Source organism: Lepisosteus oculatus, chromosome 1 (genome assembly GCF_040954835.1).
Source record: "Lepisosteus oculatus isolate fLepOcu1 chromosome 1, fLepOcu1.hap2, whole genome shotgun sequence".
Classification (NCBI taxonomy): domain Eukaryota; kingdom Metazoa; phylum Chordata; class Actinopteri; order Semionotiformes; family Lepisosteidae; genus Lepisosteus; species Lepisosteus oculatus.
In genome coordinates this window covers 31,666,375-31,690,861 of record NC_090696.1, presented here as the reverse complement: position 1 = coordinate 31,690,861, position 24,487 = coordinate 31,666,375, and the positions used below count along the sequence as shown (strand labels likewise).

Genomic DNA, 24,487 nt, shown 5'->3' with positions numbered 1-24,487 from the left:
ATTGATACAAATAGCTTGAATACAATTAAAATCATTAATTCAATTACTTAGTCATGTGTCTGAAGCTGATACCTGATACATCCAATTTTTATATTTAATCATTTATTCTCTCAGATGCCACTACCTCACATATTCGCCAGACTTGATGTCCTTCCTCACCTGTTCATATTGATTTAGACCGACCCAAATGGGCCAATGAAATCACACATACTTTAACATATTAGCAGTCTATTACTCTATATATTATTATTGTGTTAGGACATGGACACAGAAAAAAAAGTGGTAGTGATGGATGGATACAAAAAATACAGTAGCTCAATAACCAAATATTTTTGGTTGCTATCTAAAGTCACGTTGCCTTAATAATTCAATAAGTCAAGGTTAATCCATGTTATATAATTCTACATTATATTTCAATATAATAAAATACTATTAGTACTACTATTAACATAAACATAATGTTTTTGAAAAATGTTTGCAGATAGCTTGGAAAAAATGGAATAGGATTCATGCATGTTTCTCAACATGGTGAGGAAAATGATCCATGAATAAAGCCTCAAGTGGAGTAAATGTCACCAACTGCATAACCTAAATATTGCTCTTCTTCCAGGTTATTAATGTTAATGGTATCTGAGGGACTGTCTATCTAGTGAGACATTTTTTAAAACAGTAGCATGACCACCTTATTGTCCGATCTATTCAAATCTCAAAAGCTAAGCAAGCTGTATCTTAAATTGTAAATTCTGGAATGGGAGATCCCTAAAGAAAACCATGTGGCTGCTGTATGGTGTTGGTGCACTGCTATAAGTGGAGTAGGTGGTACTCAGTACTTAGTAACATGGGACACTATGCTATAGGAAGTTAGGGTTAGGGTTATATGCAACATTAAACCAAGGGCCTGATTATTCAGTCTTTAAAGATTACATGGAACAAGTTGAAACAGTAGGTGGGTTAACCTCAGTGTCCCAGTCAAATTTTGCTCTGGGCTTGGATAATTTGGCATAAGCTATTTGGTTAAAGCTTCTTCTTAATTCATTTTCAAATCTTCATCTGATCTGTTTTGTAGTAAGGTTGCAAGAGCATAATGTCTGCTATTCTTCGCCCAGGTGGGTGCTACACTACTGACATGGATGACATGAGTCTCCTTCTATATGTAAAACTTTAATGATTATTTAGGATGAAAAGTAATGCAAAGATTTATTATTAAGAATTCGAATTATTAGGAACTGAAAGAAGCCACTTGTTCTTCTCTAAAAAATACTCAATAGATGTACTGTATATTTCAGTAGCACAGGGAGATTGAATAATAAATACAGAAATCAAAAAGTTTATGACATTTGATAACTGCACCTTATCAAATGGACTATGAATTTATTATTATTGCTTTTCATAAGTCTAGGAGGTCTAAGCAGGGACGTTCACTGATATGCATTTTAAAATATCCCAAGACATTCTATGAGACAACTGCTTATATTGGATCTTGTATTTTAGGGAGTATTTTCAGTTCACTTTCTAGAGAGAAGAGTACTGATTTTTTTTTCTTTTTAATAAGACATTATGAAGAACCGATGATGTAAAAACTGGTGTTGCAAAATTACATCTTACCATCTGTTTCATCAAATATTTGCATATCAAAAATATTTTTTCTACATTTAAATACATTTTGTGTAATCATTTCAAAAATAGATAGTTTGGACATGTTTCATAACCTATACCTCACTTTTTTAAATAACTATTCATTTTCATGTTTGGCTAATAAAAACATCATGCATGGGTGCTGACAAGGGATCTCAACAACCACCAGTTGCATAATTAATCAAATTATTTGCTTACTTAAATAAACCAACATACCTACATGTCTATATGTTAATAGAGAATCAATTTCCCAGGTTTTACATTACATTTAGTGCCGTTTTCAGGAAATATATTTTTTTTCAAGTCAAAGCAAAGCTCTAGGGGACATTAGCCAACAAGCATATCTTAGTGTTGCTTCAGGGCATTCTAATGCTACTTACATTACATATGGGAGAGATCCTGAGGAGCCAAACTGTCAAACAGTGGAAGCACTTGTAGCTTGAAAGTGAAACAGAGTGTGGCTGGACAGAAGATATTTACAGACTGACTCCACATTCCTGCAGAATTTTGCCTTGGGGCCCTATTGCAATTATTGCAGTCCTTCAATGTTAATTTTACCTACCATGTTTACCTCAGAAAAAAAAATCATTCTTTGATTTAAACAAATCCATTGGTTCCAGAACTGCCTTTAATCTTTGTTTTAATATTAGAGAAAATTATTATATTAAATAAAGCTCTTCTCCAAACCTGGACAAAGAAACTATTATCATTAATATATGTTTCAGTACTTTATACAGCATATTTCTAGAATATCAGACTGCAGTCTTTCAGGTTTAACTACAGACTTTTATTGGAGATAAACCTTAATCTTATTAGGTCACTTAAAAAATAACATTTTAATAGCTTTAAAAGCATGCAGCATAATTCCTGTTTTAATGAAAAATGCCTCTTCCTAGGGTTGTTTAGAACCATGTTTCAATATTCTCCAGGAAAGTGAGCAAAATACAAACATGAATCACAAAATCTTCTACCTTGGCATGTTTGTACAATATTTATCCCCAATTGTTATTTTTATCTTTATTGACTGTTGAAGGAATATTAATAATACAGTGCAAAGGAATTGCATCTCTGTCTCTGTGCACTCAATAACACCCACAAGCTTACAGCACTTTGCTCTATGTGGAACCAGAGGGGGCCATATTCAAAAAAGCATGGGCAAGCTGTGCAGAGCATTGATGTGTTATGAATGTACCAGCATGATCATTGCTTATAAATTCAGCCCTGATGGGCAATATCGGAAAAACATTTCCTGGGCTTAAAAATAGAGGAAACGTCAGTCCCAGCTTTTATTTTGTCCTAGCAGGAAGAAAATGCCAAGATACATAGATAAAAAAAGATAGCTTGAATTTTAGTCTAACACAATAACTTATTAATAGATTCCCAGATCATTTGTGAGGTGAGCAGTATTTAAACTTTGCAGGGCTCAGCAAAAGGAAGAAAACATAAACATAACAATTAGGATAAAGTATTCCAAAATACTGAATAAATAATCTGAAAAGTTGCATGTCATCTCGTTTGTTCAATACAATTTAAAAATGCTACATAAAAAATGTAACAACTGATCAATAAAACAAATATTTTATGTTTAATTAACATTTAAAAAAACTCCTGTTGTTTCTTTACAATAAAAAGTACATCCTAGACTGGTAAAAAATTACATTCTATTATTTAAAAGCAGAAAAGCAAGGCACAGGAGGAGCTCAGAAACAAACGTCTCTGCCTCAGATGTGTTACACTACCTGATGGCAACTGGGAAAATGCAAATTCCCAAAATGGCAGTAAACAACTGGATAAGTGCCTCTAGGACTATATGGGAGTAGACATTGAGTTTACTAGATGCTTGTGAGATTGCAGTGCTATTAATCCACTGATTGACACTCAAAGCCTTTTCACTCTGGCACTACAAAGCCAAGCCCTCAAGTATATCTCAATTTATACACGACAATTCCTGGGATTTAGCATGAATCAAGCTTTCAGACATTAGCCCCTCAAGCTATCAGGTACTGGCCTGGAGCTTCAATTAATGGTTTATATAAATTCAACTTCTAAATCAGGAGCATGAAGTCCAAGAAAAATTAAAAGCCAAGTCCATTATATGTGGACTTGAAAATATGACCTCAATCATCCATGGCGCTCACGCAGTTGAAAAAACTGAACATGGTAGAATTTTAAGTTACTTATTTTCTTGCAGCTTAGTGAGAAATACACTAAAGGCAAACCTTGATGGGATATGTCAGGCTTAGACATTTTTTCTTTCTTTTATTTTATTCAGTTCATATACAAATAATTACGGTAATTAAAATAAATCTTTAGTTATTTAAGGGGACTAAAACTGCTAGCCAAGCCAAAGCTATAGCTAATAAATCAGATCTGCTGTCAATTTACATGAGTGGGTAATGAAAGCTTAAACATTATTTCTGAGTCATGGAAGAAGAAAAAATAACTTTATCATTTGTAACATTTTCCAAATGATTGCTTATCATCTATCACACATTTTATACCCATGAATACCTTAAATTTGTAACATAATATACAGTATAGAAGCATTGTTTATTTAGTAATTTGTAATGCTTTTTAGATCATGTTAAGCACTTTCCATATCAGGGATTTTCGGATTTTCCAAATTCAGTCTTTTCTGTTGATTATCCATTGGTTTTAATTATTTTTTTATACAACATATGACAAATAATGGGACAATGGTGTGGGTAGTGGCTAGAGTGCTAGGGCCCTGGGTCAATTCCAGACCTGAGATGTCACCTATGTGGAGTTTGTTATATTCTCTTTGTGCATGGATTTGCAATGGGTGTTCTAGTCTCTTCCCATAGTCCAAACACACTGGTGGGTTAATTAGCCTCAGGAATTTTGGCCCTGGTGTGAGTGCATGCATGTCTGTGTGCCCTGTGATGGACTAGTGTCCCCTCCAGGGTGCATTCTGCCTTTTGAACATTGCTTGCCGGGATAGGCTCCAGCTCTCACACAACCCTGAATTGAATGAAACAGTTACAAAATCAATGGAAGGATGACAAATTAACTCTATAGTGTGACCATATCCACTCCCAGTCAAAACAAATCTGAATCATATCTCTGTGTGCTGTGCACATGTTCAACCTGGTGTCATGAACCCTTCACAGTTTATAAAGTCAACTATTAAAAATGGGAAACAGGCCAAAACTTACTCAGGAGAATTCATGAGGTTCTTGATGAGTAGTTTAGTTCAACCCGGTTATGCCGGTGTGAAAAGGCTTTGGTTCCCTTTGCTGTTTGCATAAAAGAGATATCATCATTGCCTCTCCTTCCTGAGCTGGTTTGAGGACTGTAGAAGTTATCTCAGTTCATCATTAGCTGACTTAGAGCTTATACAAAAAAAAATTAGTAAATTATTATTATTAATGGGCATTCACCATCGTTGAAAAAATATGTGGAAGTGGAACAAGACCAAAAGCAAGTTCTGTTGCTTTGTCTATGCATCCTGCAAGTTACTATTCATTTCTTAGAAAGAGGTGCCATTGTGTAATCCATGTGATCTCGGTCACACAAACAGTTCCCCTGTGTGCAAGAAAGGGCCTTGAACTGTTGGGGTTTGAAGGAAAAAAAGTAATTTTAACCCTAGAGATGACAGGGATCAGGAAGAAGTGACCAAAGTAAAGAAAACAAAAAGAATAGTGTCTCTGGGCACAAAAACTGCTACACAGTAGAGAGATTTTCTTTTGTGGTGTCTGTTAGCCACTTCCTAGAGTGGATTGAGTATGAGCAGAACAGGCTGTGCCTTCAGATAGTGGGAAAAAAGAGGGACTCCAATTGAGGTGAGTGGGGTGGCTCGTCTTTAATCAGAAACAAGTGCTCTTTAACATAGCTCTGAATGCTCACAAAAGGACTTGAATGCATATGATTTCTCCACTGTCTAAGTGTTATTCATCTAAAAGGACCACACACAGATTTTTAAATTAAATTGAAAACAAAACAGTTATGGTGTTCTATGTTTAAAATTCAGTATTTGTGTTTTTCCAGGTTATCTTTAACAAGATTTCAAAACACAACTAAGATCTATCTAAATGAAGGAAAATATGTTTTTTTAATAATTTGTAATCTGTAATATCCTCACATCCTGTAAATCTAAAACCAGGGTTTTAATTAAAAATTAATACCTACAAATGTTAAAATGATAAATCTTGCTATTTGCTACAAATATTAGAGTCATGTTTTTAAAAGAATAAAAGCACTAGTCTACAAGCACAGGAAAGCACAGTCCCCTAGACAGTTCCAGCAATGTGTCTCAAGTCTACAAAAAGCCTAGAGGCATAACTATCTCAGAGGGAGATGAAGTGACTTTGGCTTCAGAATACCTTAAATAATAAATTAAAAAAATAAATTAAATCATACTGTCTGTGTTCTACCCAATCAGTGTTCTTGATAACTTCACATATAACTACATTTTAGTTATGATGCATTACAAGACATTACATTTATTACATCACAATTAAACAAAAACTTAATTTTCTATTTCATATCCCTATGAAATGTACTTAGAATAGTGCACAGACATCTGGCTAGTGTCATGCTGCAAAAGAACAAGTAAAGGTTGCTGAAAAGAGAAGAAAAGAAACACAACGTTTTGACTGTGGAGCCTTCTGCAGGTGTTTACTTGTTCCTTTGCTGCCTACGCATGCTGACGCAGCCACCTACTTGAACTAGTGCTATACTTTTTATTTCAGAAAAACTAAATTTCAATTTCCATCATTTGATTATTATACCAATGTGTCATAAGACTACAATAAAATATACAAATGAGAAGAGGTTATTCAAACCATTTGCTATAGCTTTCTTGAGTATACAGTATAAGCTCAGGGAAAACATTACCCTGTGTTGTAGCCACACAGTATGAAAGTATGAATTAGTGAATGAATAGAAGTGGAAGTCATCAGCCTGTCTCCGTTGTCCTATTGATGGACAAAGAACAGGGGGAAAGTAAGATAAGGTGATGAGTGCTTGAGTACAAACATTGAAGCTCCTTATCTGCTCATATTCAGAAGAGGTTGGAGCAGATAACAGGGATGATAGTCTGTGTTTCAAGGAAAGTCAGCTAAACTGCCACAGGGTTTCCCAGTGAGTATGGGCTGTCCTATTGTGCATTTCTGCTGCCTGATGTTTTGCACAGATGTTTCAAAACCATTTTGGAATCATTGTGCCATTGTTGCGGAACTCAACCAAGAAAGAATTTCAAACGTTTCCAGTACAATTTAATTTCAAAGCTTAATAACAGACAATTACTTCTTTATATCTGTATATTTAAAACCCCATACACTTGAAGAAATAGATGTAAAAACAGAACAATGTGTTTATAATGTCTTTGGGGATTCTGTCACAACTATTGATGCCAACAGCATAAATCTTTACATCAATTACATGTGCATACTGTATACTGATGGTGAGTTATACAGTAAATGTGGATTTTCCATGTTTAAGTAATTATGTTTAAATTCAATCTCATACATTGTAGAAAGACATATCCCATTTTCTAACATATTTTCCGGAATTACTCCTCTCTGTAAAAGTGGCATCAATACTTATCTCTGAGCTCAGTCTTCTAACCTCCATTTTTTCACTTTTAACTAGACTCCAGTTCATTGTCCCAGGGGTGCTGCCAAGAAATACCTGCTAGGTTCTTGAAGAGCCTTGCTGACAACTATGAAAGCTTTTTTTTCTTTTTATTCCTTTTTTTCCTCTTTGCTTCAATGCGGTTTCCTTCTAACCAATCTCTTACAGTGACATTCCTCATAAATCAAGCTTCTTTCTTTTTTTTCTTTCAACCTGAAGGGCAATGACACATAACGTATATGGAAAAATATGCCCTTGATCATTTCAGAAGCACACTTACATTATCATTTCTTTTCTGCATAAAATGAATATCTGATTCATGATAAATTGATTAGCAATCAGAGATTAAATATTGCTTGTAGGCTTCTAGGAATACATGGGGGAGATTCAATATGGTGAATTCTCCTTAATTCAAGAATGATAGAAATTTACTAATGTGAAAATCAAATTTAGATTCATAATTATACTACATGAGATGCAGAAATAAATGTTAACTTAAATATTATAGTGATGGCATCCTACATTAATTCAGTTTAATGATCAGTTGGTAATCTGCAGTGCTTAATATAGTAAAAAATGAATAATAAACAAACATTACAAATTCCTGTCTGAAAAATGTGAACTTTATCAGCTACAGTTTTGAAAGTGATTAATTTATTGGGAACAAAATATCCCTTGAAGTGCTAGAATCACAGCAATATGCTTTAGCAATACTAGTCATATGCAAGAGTCAGATAAGATCTCTCTGAAACAATGTACTTGTATTTCCTGTAGGGACATCAGCTTTAATATTGCTCTAGATTGTGTCAAGTCAGTCCATCCCTACAAATTAAGAACTAGTCATCAGATAATGCTAATGATACAATTAACTGTTCATTAATCCTCTTCTTTCCTGGCCCACATTGCTGCCAGAGTTACTATGTCATCAGTAATGCCCAATAAATAAAGTCAAGTCTGGATACAAATTGTCAGCCTGCAGGAATTGCTGGAAAATCATTTGTTGATCAAATTTCATGACTTACAAAAATGACAAAGAGTAATATTACATAATATTGATGTATTATAAGAAGCATAATATAATAATATTGCATGGGGAAAGCACATATACTGTATGTGTAATCTGTTTCACCTGGTTAAATCACAGTTCACTTAAAATAAAACATCATGATGTGACATTTCACTTACACTGTGTTAAAACCAGCTAAAACTTAAATTTATACTTATTTAAAAAGTGCCAAATATCAGATTTACTCCAAACCTAAAAAATAAGATAACTCTCCCATATCATTAATTATAATTCTAGCTGAAATGGAACCTTCAAGTCACTGGAAATTAAACTCATTTGAACTCCCTTACAGAATGTATCCTTATTCAGTTGGTGTAAATTGTAAGATATTTGCAAGTCTTTCTTGTTAAGCAGGGATTGGCTTTCTTCTAAGCAGTAGCAGATGTGCTTGGGTTGAGTCTGGCTAGTTTTCACTTACACATTCTAATGACACAATTGCTTCTAAGACAGAACCACACAAACAGCTATAATTAGACCTGTCATTTATTAATTAGGTGTAAAAAAATATTGACCATTTTAAAAGTGCATTCTTGGTCTGGTTTCAGACAGCAACATTTTTGCAAGATTAGCTATAAGTTCATAGACAAAAGAAATTTTAAAAACATGTCTCAAACACAAAAGATTCAATAATGTCAGAAGTGTTTGCAATCTATCAGCTATTGTTACCATTAAATATTGGTCCTAAAAATTTGATTTACCTACAACTTCATTTTCTTGAAAATACAGACTCTTGGAACTTGGAGGTGATTATCTGTCGACAGTGTGAAATATTAAAACCAAAATTGGTCTTTCAAAAAAAACCATAACACCAGATACACCTCTTCAGTCAAAAGTTTATTTTGACCATGGATTACCAATTTGCTAATCACTGAGTAACCAAAGTGATATTGTTTACCCTTGACTATAACATTCCCAGCTGATTTGTAGTAAACTACTTTTACTACAGTAAAGTACTATTTATGATTTTTAAAACATGTGATTTACACTTGGAATAAGAACATGTGACAAGAAATGTGTTGTTTTTGAATCTGTTACTGAGTAGAAATATTTTTTTCATTTTGTTTCATTCTATCTTTTAATTGAAAACGCATGTGGGATAATAATAGCAGACATCTGAATGAGAATTTGAACAAAGACTAAGTATGGAACCTATTGTGGTCTATGCTGCCAATACTAGTTGTCTGTGAAATCTGACATTTAAACCACTTTGCCACCCATTCAGCAAACAGAAACTGTTTCTGTGTCACACTTGGATCTTGAGTTCATTTCTTTTTTATTAACTTTTAATACCATAAACTACCTTTAACAGACACAAATGTTTCTGGCACGTTTCATTGTAATGATCTTAGATCTCAAACACTTATTTTTATAAAGTGATAACTTTTAAATACTTGGTGATTCTGTGTGCTTATGAATAGTTTTGACAGATGTCCTCCCACTGGTCTAAGCCTGGCTACCAAAAGAGTATCCAATATAGGACCCCAGTCCAGAAACCTTACTCCAGTGCTTAAGTGCCTGGAAGGTCCTATACTGTAGGTCACTATGGAGTAAAATTGTAAATATTTGATCAATTTATAAGCTAATTGGTCCAATTATGTTTAAAATGCATAGTTTTGTACTGTAAAATAGTATTTTAATTTGAAGTGATTTATTGCTTTCTTAATTAAACACATCACCTGCTTTAGTGGTCAAAATGAAACTGAAAATTTTCCAAGCATTCAGAAATTACTGTATTAGGGGTAACCCATAACCCCTGCTGGATTATGACTCTTCAGGACCAGGTTTAGACACCCCTGCTCCAATGTGTGACAATTATCTTGTTATTGTGGTTATACGATTTATATAGCACTGACGTAACTGAGGCCAGCACAGGGGTTCAGTGGTTAGCATTGCCTCCTCACAGTGCTGAGTTCAATTCCAAACCTGGGGTGCTATCTGCATGGAGTTTTTATTTCCCTATCGTTGTGCAGGTTTCCTCTGGGTGCTCCAATTTCCTCCCAAAGTCCAAAAACGTAAGTTAAGGTAAGTTAATTGGCTTCTGGGAAAATTGGTCCTAGTGTGCATGAGTCTGTGTCTGTGTCTGTGTGTGTCCTGCAATGGACTGGCATCCCTTCCAGGGTTTATCCCAGCAAGCCTTGCACCAGTTGCTTGCTGGGATAAGCTCTGCCCCCTTTACCCCCATGACCCTGAACTAAGTCTTTTCTACAACTTTGATAAATGTATTCTGCAAAATCACACATTTGCAGTTCTGGGAATATGTTTTATAGAGAAAGACTGTCTTGCTGTTAGTGTTTAGTTAACTATAGTCTTCGACTTCATGCATCAGAAAGCTCTGCTAAGGGAAGTATTTTACAAATATGTTAACATCAAAGGAAATTGAAACACATGGGCCTACTTCACTAGGGTGAATGCAAGAATGCTAGATGGTATGGGCTAAATAACACCCAAAGTTATGAGTGGAATGCAATACAAACCACTGCAATGTTGATGCACTAGTTAATTTAAAATGAGACAGCATGTCTTTGTTATAAGTTTGTGGCTCATAAATTCAGCCTTGAGCATTCACTTTTATATGCATAGCACAGTACTATTCATTGTTTTCGTGAGGGCCTTTGGATTTGGAGGTGATTTGTTGTTGCAAAATTCTAAGCATTAGTGTTTCCATCTACTGGTTGAAAAAGGTAATTTCACTCTGTCAATTACTCGTTACCAAAGTTACCTGGGGAGAAAAATTGCAAGGAAAACTATAAATTTTAGAAAAAGCAGGAGCACGATCCATAAAATGAATATATAAATATATCTGACACCTAACGTTTTAACAATATTTTATAAGCTCTGGTCTTTAAAAGTTACAGCACAAAAAGGAAGTTACATTAATATTCGCTTATATCCACAACTTTTTACTCGTTGTAGATTAGCAAAGTTTAAAATAATAAATATATTAAATATATATTAATATATATATATCAGTACCAGCAATTACAATTTAATTTTCAAACTAACATAAAACTTAAAATTGCATCTTAAGAATTGTACAAATAACAAGAAATGCATTCGGAGAAAAAGTTTACGAGCAAAACTGGAGAAGAAAAAAACGACCTCAAAGACAGCCACTGTGACATTCAGCCCACCCTTGACAAAAGTTCCCAGTGCTGCTATGTATAGCTGCTAAATGCCACACTTTCTGATGAGAACAGCGGTGATTCACACAGCTGTCTGCATCCTTCATGGCCCCTTCCTACTACCAGCACCGAGCAGGAGAGGAGTGAATTACTATAATAAGAATGCGTTCTCTGACAAATCCAAGCCGTACCACGCCGTTTTCCTATTGCACCTTGTGGTTATACCTGTAATCGTATACTTGCTACTTCCCCTGGGCGCACCTGTGGCTAGATACATTCACTGTATCTCTGTCACTTTCAGCAAAAGATGGTAGCTTAATACCTCGCTAGGTCTAGAGAAGCATTCCCGGTTGTCAACAGAGAAATACATATCTCCTGGCTGCAAAACACAGCGTGCACAGCCAAAGACATTTGTATTTTGGACAATAAAAGGAGTGGATAGATCTAATACATTACATCGCTAACTTGTCGATGAAAGTCTTACTTTTGATGGAAAAGTTAAGAATATCCACCTAATTATCTTAATTATACGTGCATGGATGTACACAAATATATAGTATATACAATATTCTTTATTGTAGCCTATTTGATCTTATAATGGCAACAAACACCATCTAAATCCATGTACGGCAGTCAATTCTAAATCGCATACACCATTTAGTACAAATAGTAGAAGGTACTTCATGATTTTAAAATGAAAACAGCGGTTCTGTGGAAAAATAAATAATTTCATCTTGAAAAGCAGGATTAAATTGCATTACTTCTTCGATCAGACTCGATGCAAGGACAATTAATGTTCCGATGACTGCATATATTAACCGAATGCCAAAGAAGAAAAATGGCAGTGGGATATGCATCGCTTCTAACTCATAAACAATTCTGTATTTTAACTGATTATTTTCCTTAGGTAAAAAATATCACATTCAATCTCAATTGTGAAATCACAGGGACTGTGTCGCTTATTTTCACCCAGAGACATTATAAGCGGATGACAAGAACAGTTCACAACCGTTTTAATTTTACCTGCCGGGCAGTTGCAGTCAGGTGGAGCTTGACGTGCAGTCCTTATCTTGGCCAAATGTTCGTAAGATCTCTGTTAAATAAAAATATAAACATATTGCAACATAAGAAAAGGAAGGTATAAATCATTTTATTCAGTTGTCCTATCATCTGCAGTGCAACTGACGCAGCCATAAAGTATTTCAATGAATGAGTAGGAAATCCTACCTGAGCCAGTAGTTCATCCACTCTTTCTTGTATCATTGAATTCAGCTGATCGACAGAAAAGCCTGGAACCTGATGATAAAGTAACTGTCCGCTTCCAGTTTCTAATGCGAATACTCTTTCTTTGATAACGGAGGTCTGTATACCAAGAAATATGCAGAACGCTACAGACACAAGGGAAAATGTGAAAGAGAGAGCATTTGCAAAAGTCCGGCAACAGTAGTCCTGTCTTTGCGAACCTGCTTTCTCCTCCATGTCTTCATCGCACCTCGCGTCTCCTTTACCTCCCGCAACCTTCATACTCATTTTTCAGCAATGCAACACCACACGCTCCGCATGTAACTCAGGCGGAGAAGTGAACGTCTGATATTGCCAGCCTCGGTGTTAATGCACAGTGCATCAATATTCCGAATTAAAAAAATAAAACCTAAAACCATTAAATAACTGACTACCTCCAAAGGATGCCCGGAAAAGTGTGAACTGTTCCAATAAAAGGACCTTCACCCACTTGTCAGAATGACCTATAACAGGCTCATCGGCTTTGAGAAGCTTTTACAAACTTGTTGCGCGCTCTTCAGGAAGTCTACTAAACCTGACTACAGAACTATCCACTGCCTAAATGGCTAGATGAATTAAAGGACTGGAGTAGTGATGTGAACGTAAAATGACCACTATAGTGCCAGTTCCTCTTATGCAGTGACTGCTCTGATAAACTGTCTCCACACTACCCTTGGTAAATACTGCAGCACGCCTTCAAATCTCCGCCGTTCAGTCTCATTAACATAAATTATTGATACCCGCTCCGAGTGCGCCTTATTACCATAGAACATAAATATGCACTAAGAGGGCGTATCAGCACCGTTTGTGTGAGCCAAGTACGCGCTACCTGTTAGGCAAATCTCTTCTTCTAACATTCTTTATATTCTCCAAATGAAATATACTGTATCTGACTCAAGGAATAAGAAGAAAACTGTAGGTGTATGCGACAATAATTCTACTTGAACTACTGCTTTTTATTACTGCTTTTTATTAGAGTGATTTTTCTTCTTGGGCTTTTAAAATACAGATGACTAGATTCATATCTTGTAAAACGGCCAGTTAACACATACTGTACCCTTCTGACAGCATTTCCAAATATTTCAAGAAGGTTGTGTTTTGGTTACATGAGACAAAATGTTTTTACAACGTTACTCAAAGGTTAGCATTCATCTGACATTCCTACATAAAGTGGTCACATTAAGATCACATAGATCATTTAAGTCTGGAATATATTTCAAACATTTTACTTAAGGTTAACTTACATGTACTGTAATATTAATACATCCAAAAGATTACAATAACCCAACCTGACAAGTGAACCCAGTACCTGCAGCAGCACCGAGGTACTGTTATATTTCCGTTGTGACAACTTTGCAAGTCATTTTTCTACAACATTTCATTATCTCTACAATGTATCACTTTTGCAGCAATTGATATCACCATGTTTGTACTTTTTATGGTTTAAAACTTGGTGTGGTTCATACATTGTTGGTACAAACAGCGTTGACACCTTATATGAAAAGCAATATATATACTGTATGTCAATATTACAAATATTATTAGAGCTAGTCTAAATTTATGAAAATTTATAAAATATGTATAGGCATATCTATAAAGTGTATACTATAATATTCCTTATCACTACCATGAATATGTATTCAATCTTTGATTTTCAAAACAATCTCAACATCCAACTTTTCATTCCCCTTTATATATGAAAAAATAGCCTCTATTAGGAATAATTAGAAATTAGATAAGGGAAAATATATCATGTATTCAAGAAGCCCTTTTCACATGGAAATGATGTGCTTTTGTTCTCTCAATACTAAGCTTTTTTATATTTAGCTGTGAAATAGTAATATCCAGCGTGGTATTCAGAAAAGAACTTGTGTTTAACTAGTATTTTTCAGTAATGGGAAATAATTATTTGAATGGCAGTGACTGATGTGCACAATAGACAGGGGATTAAAATGGACTGGAGTACTTTTGTGAGATTCTAAAAGGAATTTGCATACATGATTTAAAACAAAGGTTTTCAACTATTGTAAACAACCTGTATTTTAACACATAAGTGTAAAACAAGTCCTGGAATGCACAAAAGCTACAGAAACTACCGACAACTCAAAGATGCATGAAGATGTGTGTTCAAAATAAAGAGAAAAGACAGAAAAGAATATCAATGGGTTGTACAAACATGAGTATGTAACAGCATTAAAAGTATAATAATTGCTAACACTTATATAGCACTTTTCTGGACACTCAAAGTGCTTTACAGGTAATGGGAACTCCCCTCCACCACCACCAATGTGCAGCCCCACCTGGATGATGTGACAGCAGCCATAGTGCGCCAGAACGCTCACCACACATCAGCTATCAGTGGGGAGGAGAGCAGAGTAATGTAGCCAATTCATAGAGGGGGATTATTAGGAGGCCATGATTGGTTACACCCCTACTCTTTTCGAGAAACACCCTGGGATTTTTAATGATCACAGAGAGTCAGGACCTCGGTTTTACATCTCATCCGAAAGACAGTGCCGGTTTACAGTATAGTGTCCTCATCACTATACTGAGGCATTAGGACCCACATGGACTGCAGGGTGAGCGTCCCCTGCTGTCCCCACTAACACCTCTTCCAGCAGCAACCTTAGTTTTTCCCAGGAGGTCTCCCATCCAGGTACTGACCAGGCTCACACCTGCTTAGATTCAGTGAGTTGCCAGTTGTGAGTTGCAGGGTGATATGGCTGCTGGCCATATCTGTTTTATGTGTTTATTTTCACTTGTGTTTTAAGTTAAATTATTTGATTACTCTTCCTGATCATTGTATCTTCCCAGTTATTACAAACTGACTTTCTCTTACCTTCTGTTGTTGTCCAATAACGAACTGACTCAGTATGATAAATGAAGGTTCTTCATTGAAGTTTGGGAGGGATGAAGTCAGCCAAACCTTTCACCCCAGATATTCCAAACCGTCATTCCCAGCATCATTTTGTAAATGTTTATAAAACACACAAAGCTTATTTTTGTAATTCACGTTGTGCAATGTTCCTCTACCCTATCTCCACCTTTGCAGCTACCCCTTGGTTAACCCCTCACTCTGCATGGGGGTCCAAGTTTTCTCATCCTATGGTGAGGTAGCTTCAGCAAAGCGGATTAAGGCAAATTTAATTACTCAAACATCCTCAAACACATCCAATCCTTGGGTGTCAATATACCCCATTAAATACACATGGGCATAAAAGCTGATTTGATTTCCTTCAGTGAAACAAACACTCCACCACTCTCTATGCTGCTACTTCAAATGTTCTATTGCCCACAGGAAACAGCAACTCTGACTATCAGTTGTCAGTGTTTACCCTCAATAGTCTCCAAGCATGCAGATCATTGTCATGCAGTTATGAGTTACTGTACAGTCATGCTGCTGAAGTGCAATTAATTTTTCCTGGAGGTTTTTGTTCTCTAGACACTGCAGTCTGGAAACAATGTAAGTGAATCAGACAATTGTGATGATCCTGAACCAATGTGGTGAAACTCACAGTGTGTGGATGTGGACTGTCTTTCACAGAACCATTTTCTGTCTTTGTTTCAACTAGCCTGCTCATTGCAGAACTAGCACATTTTATTATTTGCGCAGCCTCTTTAACAAATAGCCCATCCTTTTCTGACCGCCCCATCATCTCATATCGCCGACCACCTAATCTGCATAAACTTCTTGTTCACTGCTCTCTTGACCACCCTCAGCAACCATCCACACCAGGCACTTTCCCTTTCAACAGAGCTCGCTGTATCACCTGCAAGGACACATCAAATACCACACTGATTCAAGGCCCCTCAGCACAATTCTGGATCACCCAGATGGCATCTTGTACCTCCAGCAACCTTATTTACTGTATCTCTTGCAGTAAATGCACAGCCATCTACATTGGAGAAACAAGAAGGAGACTCGGAGACCGCTTCAGAGAACACGTCAGGGCTGTGAAGATTAAAGATCTCTCCAAGTCCATTGCTTCTCATTTCACCTCTGACGGCCATGACCACTCTAATCTCTCCGTCTGTGTTCTCAAAGATGGATTTCCGAACTCATACATCAGAAAGACTACAGAAACCAAAATTATCCTGCAGCTAGGATCACAACTTCCCCTTTCTCTTAACAACAAACTATTTTTCTTTTAAATTCTCTCTATTCATTGTAGGTTTCATTTCACACTTCTCTTCACCTATCCTGCCTTCACAGCTCCTGATTGGCCTCTCCTTCTGTCCCCTGCCCCCTCCCCCCGCTCTTCCTCTCTCCCAGTTTTTGTTCTCCTTCTCCATTACCTTTGCTTACTGCCCTGTCTTTCTCACACCTGAAGAAACGGCCGAAACGTGTTTTCTTTCTTATCTTTTCCACATGGAATAAACCTATTACTTGTTCCTTTGCAGCCTACGCATACTGATGCAGCTACCCACCTGATTTACTACTACCTTTAGTCATGCCAATAGCCACCATTTCAGCAGTTCAGTCTAATCCTAATTAACGTGATAAGATGACAAAAATATAGGGATAATGTAATTAATACTTTAATGCTTGGAGTATGTTTGTCTGGCCTGACGAAATGACAGCCCTCGCCATATGGTCAGGTCTGCCAAAACTCCTCACTTGTGAGGAATGAACCAGGGAGGCTGTTGCAAGTGTGATGATGAGGTGGAGACATGTGTAAAAGGTGCTCAACTGTTTCTGTTTAACAGCTCCATTACTGGTGATCTTCATTGCTTTAGTAAGGCTTTGTTGTATGTTTTGCTGTCCTTGCATTAGAGCTTAATTAAAATCACATATTTGTGACTGGTTAATTCTACAGATTCTCAATTAACTTCATTTGGCAACTTTATCCAACTCAAATATCACACACTGAGCATTTGGTGTTTTAATGAAACCTCATCAATTGAGCTCAACATGTTGCTATTTCCAGCAGGAATACAGCTGAAACAATCAACACACCTACCTGTTCAATATATAAATGGACAGTGTATTAAATGTATATTAAATGTTTAAATTATGTTGGATGATGTTCAATTTTTTAAACTATTCTGAAACACAAGTAAGAAAAATGGCCAAGACATCCTGCATGTAGATGAAATCCGTAGGTTTTCACAATATTTTTTTATTAGCAGAGGATCATTATAAATAAGGGTTTTCAATAAATAGAATAGAAAGAACAGTCAAAAACATCCAGGTAAAAAATATGAGTGTGATGAGCTTCTCGGATATGCACAAATCTGCATTTAAAACTGTAATATTACATAAAGGAATATGGATATTTATATTGGCACAAGTATATGTGATATGTAATCACATACTGTATAAGTTCTTATTTGTAGAAAATGAATCACAGATGACAAGCCATGTACAGTACAGCAAGGTCATCTCCACCTACCTGATATAATAACTGCAAATGCCAATTATTTCCTCAGTGGGACATTCTTGAGCATTATTTTACAAAACCTTGATTGTGTACAACGCATTTTATGGAAAAATTGATGGTGTTCTTATGGATCCAGTCTCCATACTGGATATTTGGGAAACTTTTACTACATCTCCTCATTTTTGTGGATAGTGATACTGGAGTGGTGGAACAGAACTTATTATATGTTTGTTATTTTACCTCTGTTTTTAATTATTCTTTATTGCCATTCAACACTAAATTATATTTTTATATATTAGTTTCATTGAACATGGTTGCCAAAATGTCTTAGGGACACTGGTGTTAGAAGAATTAAACTTTACCTCCATTAACGTTTTACACCAGAGCTAGGCCCAAACATTGGTGCTGACTTTTCAAAATGATTAGGGATGATCATCTTAAAATTCATTCACATTAACAAAGCATTTCTCTGCCTCCAACTTCTTTAACCATCAACAAAAGCTTCATAGTGTTGTTTAAGCAGAACATGCTCATTCACACTGCAGTCTTCCTAATGAAGTTCGCCACAGCGTATTCAACATCCTGGGAAACAAGATCTCTGGGAATGTGGAGCACCAAAAAGGTGTTCATTTTGCTTAGCAAAACTTGTCATTACACACATTTTGCATGTCAGAAGCTTCTGCTCGCCTGTGTATATACAGTAAGTCTCACAAACAGGACTTCCCATTGCACATTCTTCTCATACCCCTCCCACCACCCCATCTACACCCCTGTAGCAACACCCTGGCTCAGTCCTTGCAATACAGAGGGGGTCTGGGCAGCTTCACAATTAAGGTGAGGCTGCCAAATCCCTCACTCAGGCAATCTACACCAAATATACTCTGCATATTCTATCTCTCTCTTGCGTTATCACAATCTAACCAAACTACTAAAATGCAGATTCTGTCTTTGCACAGAAGATCACTTTCTGTTACTATCAGAAGTCAAATCAAGTGCCCATACAGGGTTAAGTGATTTTTTTCATGATAGTGCTGGTTTCCAAATTAGAAATGTAACCTTGTCTGAAATATAGATTTGGGTAGAGATACATGCTGCATAAAGAAAAACTATCTGCTGGAGGAAACTGAAAAGCTCTTAAGAAGGGCTGGATGCTATTTATTTGCTATTAAACATCAATGAGTAATCTGATGCATTACAAGAGCTTTATAAGACCAGGAATTTACCTTTCAGAGAAGGGCTCTTGAATGAAATTTATATTCTTTCCCCTTAAGCTCACTGTCAGAATCAGTCAGGTTTCCCCCTACAAGACTCCAGTAGCCAATCTTCTCATAGACTAACTGATAGTGAAAGTAAAGACAAGCAGGCATTGGACTGATAACATTATATTATGGTCAATATAACCCAATTTTCTGGAATACATACACATTGTAAACTGCTGACTCACTTCTATATCATGCTGTGAACATAAATAGGCTCTGCTTGTCATGAAATTGCATGGGCTCAATGTTGAACCACATCTTTGTGACTCTTTTAAGTATTTTGTACCTCTTTATTACAATGTACATTTTAAATATCTCATAACATCCAAACTGAACTTTAAATTGTTTCGGGCTTACCATTCCAAAGACTTTAAAGTTGCTGGACATGATAATTATTTTTACCATACTACAAATGATTGAACAAATTCATAATTTTGGTGTATCATTTAAAAAAAGATTTTACTATGCTTTAAGATTTTCTGTGTGGGGAAGGTAAGTACCAGCACTAGATGACCCTTTGCTCTGAAGAGAGGGTATATGTCAGAGGTACGCATTGTCAGGAATTCTGAAATGACTTTTTGTCAAGATCCTGTTACAACAGCTGAGGCAGCACCTGACTAGGGATACTGTCTACTCTAACCATGCAGTTGAACACATATGCTGAAAATCTAAAGAGCTTTGCCAATGGGAAAGCTTTGCCAGACATGAGCAGCCCGAGGTTCTGAATCCAGATCTTTGAAATGGTCTCTTAAACTCATGCAAACTAGGTCAAAAGTGAGACTTTCTTATTTGGCAGTTGTCTCTCAGATCTTTCCATGGCTGAGCTGGAGGGACTTGCTTGCATCTCTCTTTGTTTCACAGCCCAAGCTACAGTAGTTGGGGTTGAAAAGGTATCTGCTCTTACCACCCCCTCAGAGAATTTGAGATCCAGGAATAAACAGCTTCCATGTTTCAATATCAACATTTTCTTTTGTTTAGAATTTTCTTGAAATCGTTTTAATCTTCTAGTAACAGATGAAATTCTAGAAACGTAGAATTCAAGATGGGGAAAATATCCAACAGATGATGTTTAACAGAGACAACAGCAGAGTATTACACATAGGTAGCTAATGCATTAACTATAGATAGAAAATGGGAAAAAAACTGACTTAAGCAGACTACCTAAGAAAAATGTTAGCTGTTTATATTGACACATCATTTACATCTTCTAGACAATGTACGGAAGCAAAAATAAAGACAAAATGTTAATATCTAGTAACAATTAGAATTTAAATTAAAGGATGTAATGTTAAATTATACAATGCACTAGCAAGACTTCATTTAAAATAATTTGTACAATTCTGTTCATCATGTTCCCAAAAACATACTGCTGCTATGGAACCAGCAAGAATCAGACAAAGACAGAAGAACTATGTAAGAAGGATCTGACCACACCAGCTGCAGCTCTCCCTGTCTACCGTCATCCTTATAATCCCTCACCCTCACCTCACACAGCATAGATCTCAACGATAGAAAGCTCCATGTAATTTACATCATTACAATTTTTTAATAGAATAATAACATTATCTTGTTATGCCCTTCTAATTTGAAATGCTGAATGTTCTTCAACTCAGAGATGTTTGACAGAGGAAACAAGGACTGTGAATGACTCTCCTGAACATTTGATTCAGAATTAGCTAAATGTGGTTAATAAAACAATTAACACTAAGGAGCAATATGTCTCTCATTGATAACACTGTGACCTCACCAAAGTTTTGCAAGTCCCAGGAGTTGCAGCTGAATGTTGCAATTGAATGGAAAGTAGGAAATATCTTTGGCACCTGAAGCACATCCAATTCCATTGGGACTAAGAAAGCTTCTGTACAGTATGTAGCTTAGGTTGAAACGGATAATTTCTTCAACTTCAGATTTTTAATTGCCAGCACTGTATTTTGTTATGTTTGTTAATTGGTGACCTAGCAGAAATTTCAGCAGAGTGGCAATCATTAGCTGTCAGTGGTGAGAGTCTGTTGGGTGAACTCGCAGCCTCAGCTGGAGAGATACCGTGAATCTGCATTGTGCACACTTAACATGTAATTTTCAAGAAAGTTGTCTCACAAGTTACATGTCTCTCTGGCAGGCAAATAGCCTCCTATCTAGTCCAAGAGACAGGGGTCCAACTCTTTACTCAATTTAACCATTGAGTGGTCACACTAGAGTGTTTTGTCTTCCAAAATTCTTATGATTTAATATGCAAGAGAAACATGCATAAATGAACCTTATTGTATCCACTGTCTTTAATATGTATAAGAGGTTAATTAATACCAAGGAGCAGACCATGTACTCATATTTTTGCTTGCATTTCAGTTGCCCCCTAGTGCAACATTGATTAGTATTGCATGTGATGTTTGTATATGAGAACAGAGTGCATTCATGGAAAAACTGCTTTATTATTTATGTCCAGAAACTAGAGGCCACCCAAATGATGAAAGGGAGTAGGGAAAGAAGGCTTGGAGGGATGTTTTCAGATTCTTGCTGATAAGGGTTCTCTTACAGTATTTTTGATGAATTTGAAGACTGTTAGTAGTTTTTCCCCAATGTTACTTATGAATATTTGTATGCCACTGACCTTCAATAACACATCATAGTGTTAATGTCATATATTGATCTGCTGTATATGTAATATTCAACTCTGTGGTCTCTCAAAAACTGACTTGGTGATATCTTTAAAACAGACTTACAAACATTATATCATCTCCCTTTTACTAATCTCCATGGTACACCCATCTTCACATCTCAATCTAGTAATCATTGAAGGCCTTACTGGGGGTGAAGGCTGCATATACAATTATTGTTCTATGGTAGAAAATATGTGGGTTTGTTCTAGGGTAGGAAAAAACTAATTTGAAGATAAATTAAATGTATATTTCTGAATATTATACAAAAGGCTGCAAATTTGTTACAATTTTGATTGAGGCTGGTTTAACAATACTGTACAAGCATGCATTCAGTATTTGTTGCATAAATTAAAACATGAAAGATTATAAGACTATCAATGTTACAGTATATAATATTCATATACTTCATAAATACCCAGCATTAAAATGTATTCAAACCCTTTATGTTAAAAATATGTTAAAAATAGGAAAAAGTTAAGGTTTATTCCATGCAGAAAAGAGAAGAAAACAAACACAACGTTTTGGCTGTGGAGCCTTCTTCAGGTGTGTCACAACTGAAGAAGGCTCCGTAGCAGAAACGTTGTGTTTCTTTTCTTCTCTTTTCAGCATTGAATAAACTTGTTCCTTTGCAGCCTGCGCATGTTGATGCAGCTACCTACTTGAACTATGTTAAAAATATATGTAGTAAATGTATTAATGTACTCTATGTGTAGTTAATCCTCTGTCTTTTTAGTCATCAGATGTTAAATGTCACATTAATGCTCCCATTTATTTAGAATAAACAATGAAGCATGGACCAGAATGCTCTTGAGAATGTTACATTGAAGGTATTTAAAATCAAGAGTAGGAAAGGCTTCTTTACCCAAAGGCTTGTGGAAGTATGGTACGAATTACTCAGTCATGTTGTTAAACAGATATTTCATTTCTTTCAAGAAATGGCTGGATGAGATCCTTGGATTAATTACTAACTACCAAACACACTGGATGGGCCAAATGACCTCTCATTTGTAACCCTTCTGATGTTCTTTGATCTATTGTCTGCCATCTTATGATGTTAAAGATTCTAATTGTGCCTACAAATTTAATCTTGCCCTGCACAGTTTGTTTTTGACTTGAGTCTGTTTTTGTAAAATGCTCAGACTATCTCCTAGTTCCTTTTTCCTGCATAGCAGAGCACTTGCTTATTTAGCAGTTAGCTTTGAGAAATTTCCATCTTCTTAAACCTTAAACTTAAACCTTAGTGATACTCCCTGGAGCTACCACAGGCAACATTAATCCACAGGCCACTACAAATTAATCCATAAAGCATCCCAGCACTGACTGTGGAGTCCATTTCCAAGACGTTAATGGCTAATTTGATTACAGCTACTAGACCAAGACGTGGACACAAGAAAACATTTCTCAACAATGTGGTCAGAAAAGTGGTTTGGGAAGAAAAAAGCACAAAAGTAGCAACTAGGAATCTTCATAAATATCTGACATAATCAGGATACAATGTCTTAAAGACTACCATCTGAGGTCAGTGTGACTTCATGAGTGGAGTTGGTGGCAGAGTTCCTTGGCAATGAGAAGATGAGACTTGTCCAGACAGCAACTTATTGATTCCAATAGAAATGAGACCATATGATGTGGATGGATGAAAAAAAAAATAATTTGTGACGCAATCACACCAGGAGTATGATTATCATGGAAAGATGAAGCTCAGATTGAAAAATATTTTCATCTCTAATAAATATATCTGTTCTTCTGTTGGGCTATTAGTATCCCCTAGTCCTGGTGCCCTTGTAAAAATTGTGGGCTGGCTAGATATCAATATATTAGGATGTTTTATCCAAAAATCTGTGTCATGTTTGGATAAGAATCTAGATTTTGGTTACAAAAGGACTGTCTGGTAGGATCATAACCCAAAATACACCTCTAAATCTACTGTTAAATTGATAAGGAAGTATATAATCAATGTTCTTGATAGGTCACCACAATCTTCAGACCTCAGTATGTTCACAAGTGAAAGATGTTAATGAATGAGTCAGAAGAGATCTGCTTGGATCTACTTTTGAAAAACCCCTACTGAGAAGTGCTGAAACTAGTAAATGGTTGCATGGAAAAGTGCCAACTCTATACTATCAAAGCAAAATGAAGATAAAAAATACTTTTGGGGAGTGAGTTATTTTGCACTTGCAATATTTTAAAAATGTACAATTACATTACTTAGTTTTTTCCAGTTCAGTACAAATAAAAGACGCGATACTGATAGCATTACACTATTTCATGTTTAAGTTTATGCAATAGTTGCTAATTACTGTATGCCCTTGTGTTTTTCCTTAATTTTCTGAAATATTTGCTTTCAGGCGCATTGTATCAAATATATTAGAAAACAATCTGGAGCAAAACGTACTTCCCATTTTGCGTTGTTATTTCTATATTAAGGCTACTTATAAGCACAAAAAAATCAAGGCAGCCTCTTTCCTTCATTTGAATTCTGTTGTTATAA

At 35.9% G+C, this 24,487-nt stretch overlaps 1 protein-coding gene across 1 annotated transcript in view; it reads right to left on the bottom strand.

Moving 5' to 3' along the window:
• Nucleotides 1-13,357, bottom strand: part of LOC102690932 (collagen alpha-1(XXV) chain) — a 242,074-nt gene extending 228,717 nt beyond the window's left edge. Inside the window, exons 1-2 of the mRNA XM_069189267.1 lie at nucleotides 12,646-13,357; nucleotides 12,442-12,511 (exon numbers count right to left, since the gene is read on the bottom strand). Coding sequence (XP_069045368.1) covers nucleotides 12,442-12,511; nucleotides 12,646-12,948 — 373 coding nt within the window. The 5' untranslated portion in view covers nucleotides 12,949-13,357. The remainder of the gene's footprint in view (nucleotides 1-12,441; nucleotides 12,512-12,645) is intronic.
• Nucleotides 13,358-24,487: the final 11,130 nt, after the last annotated feature.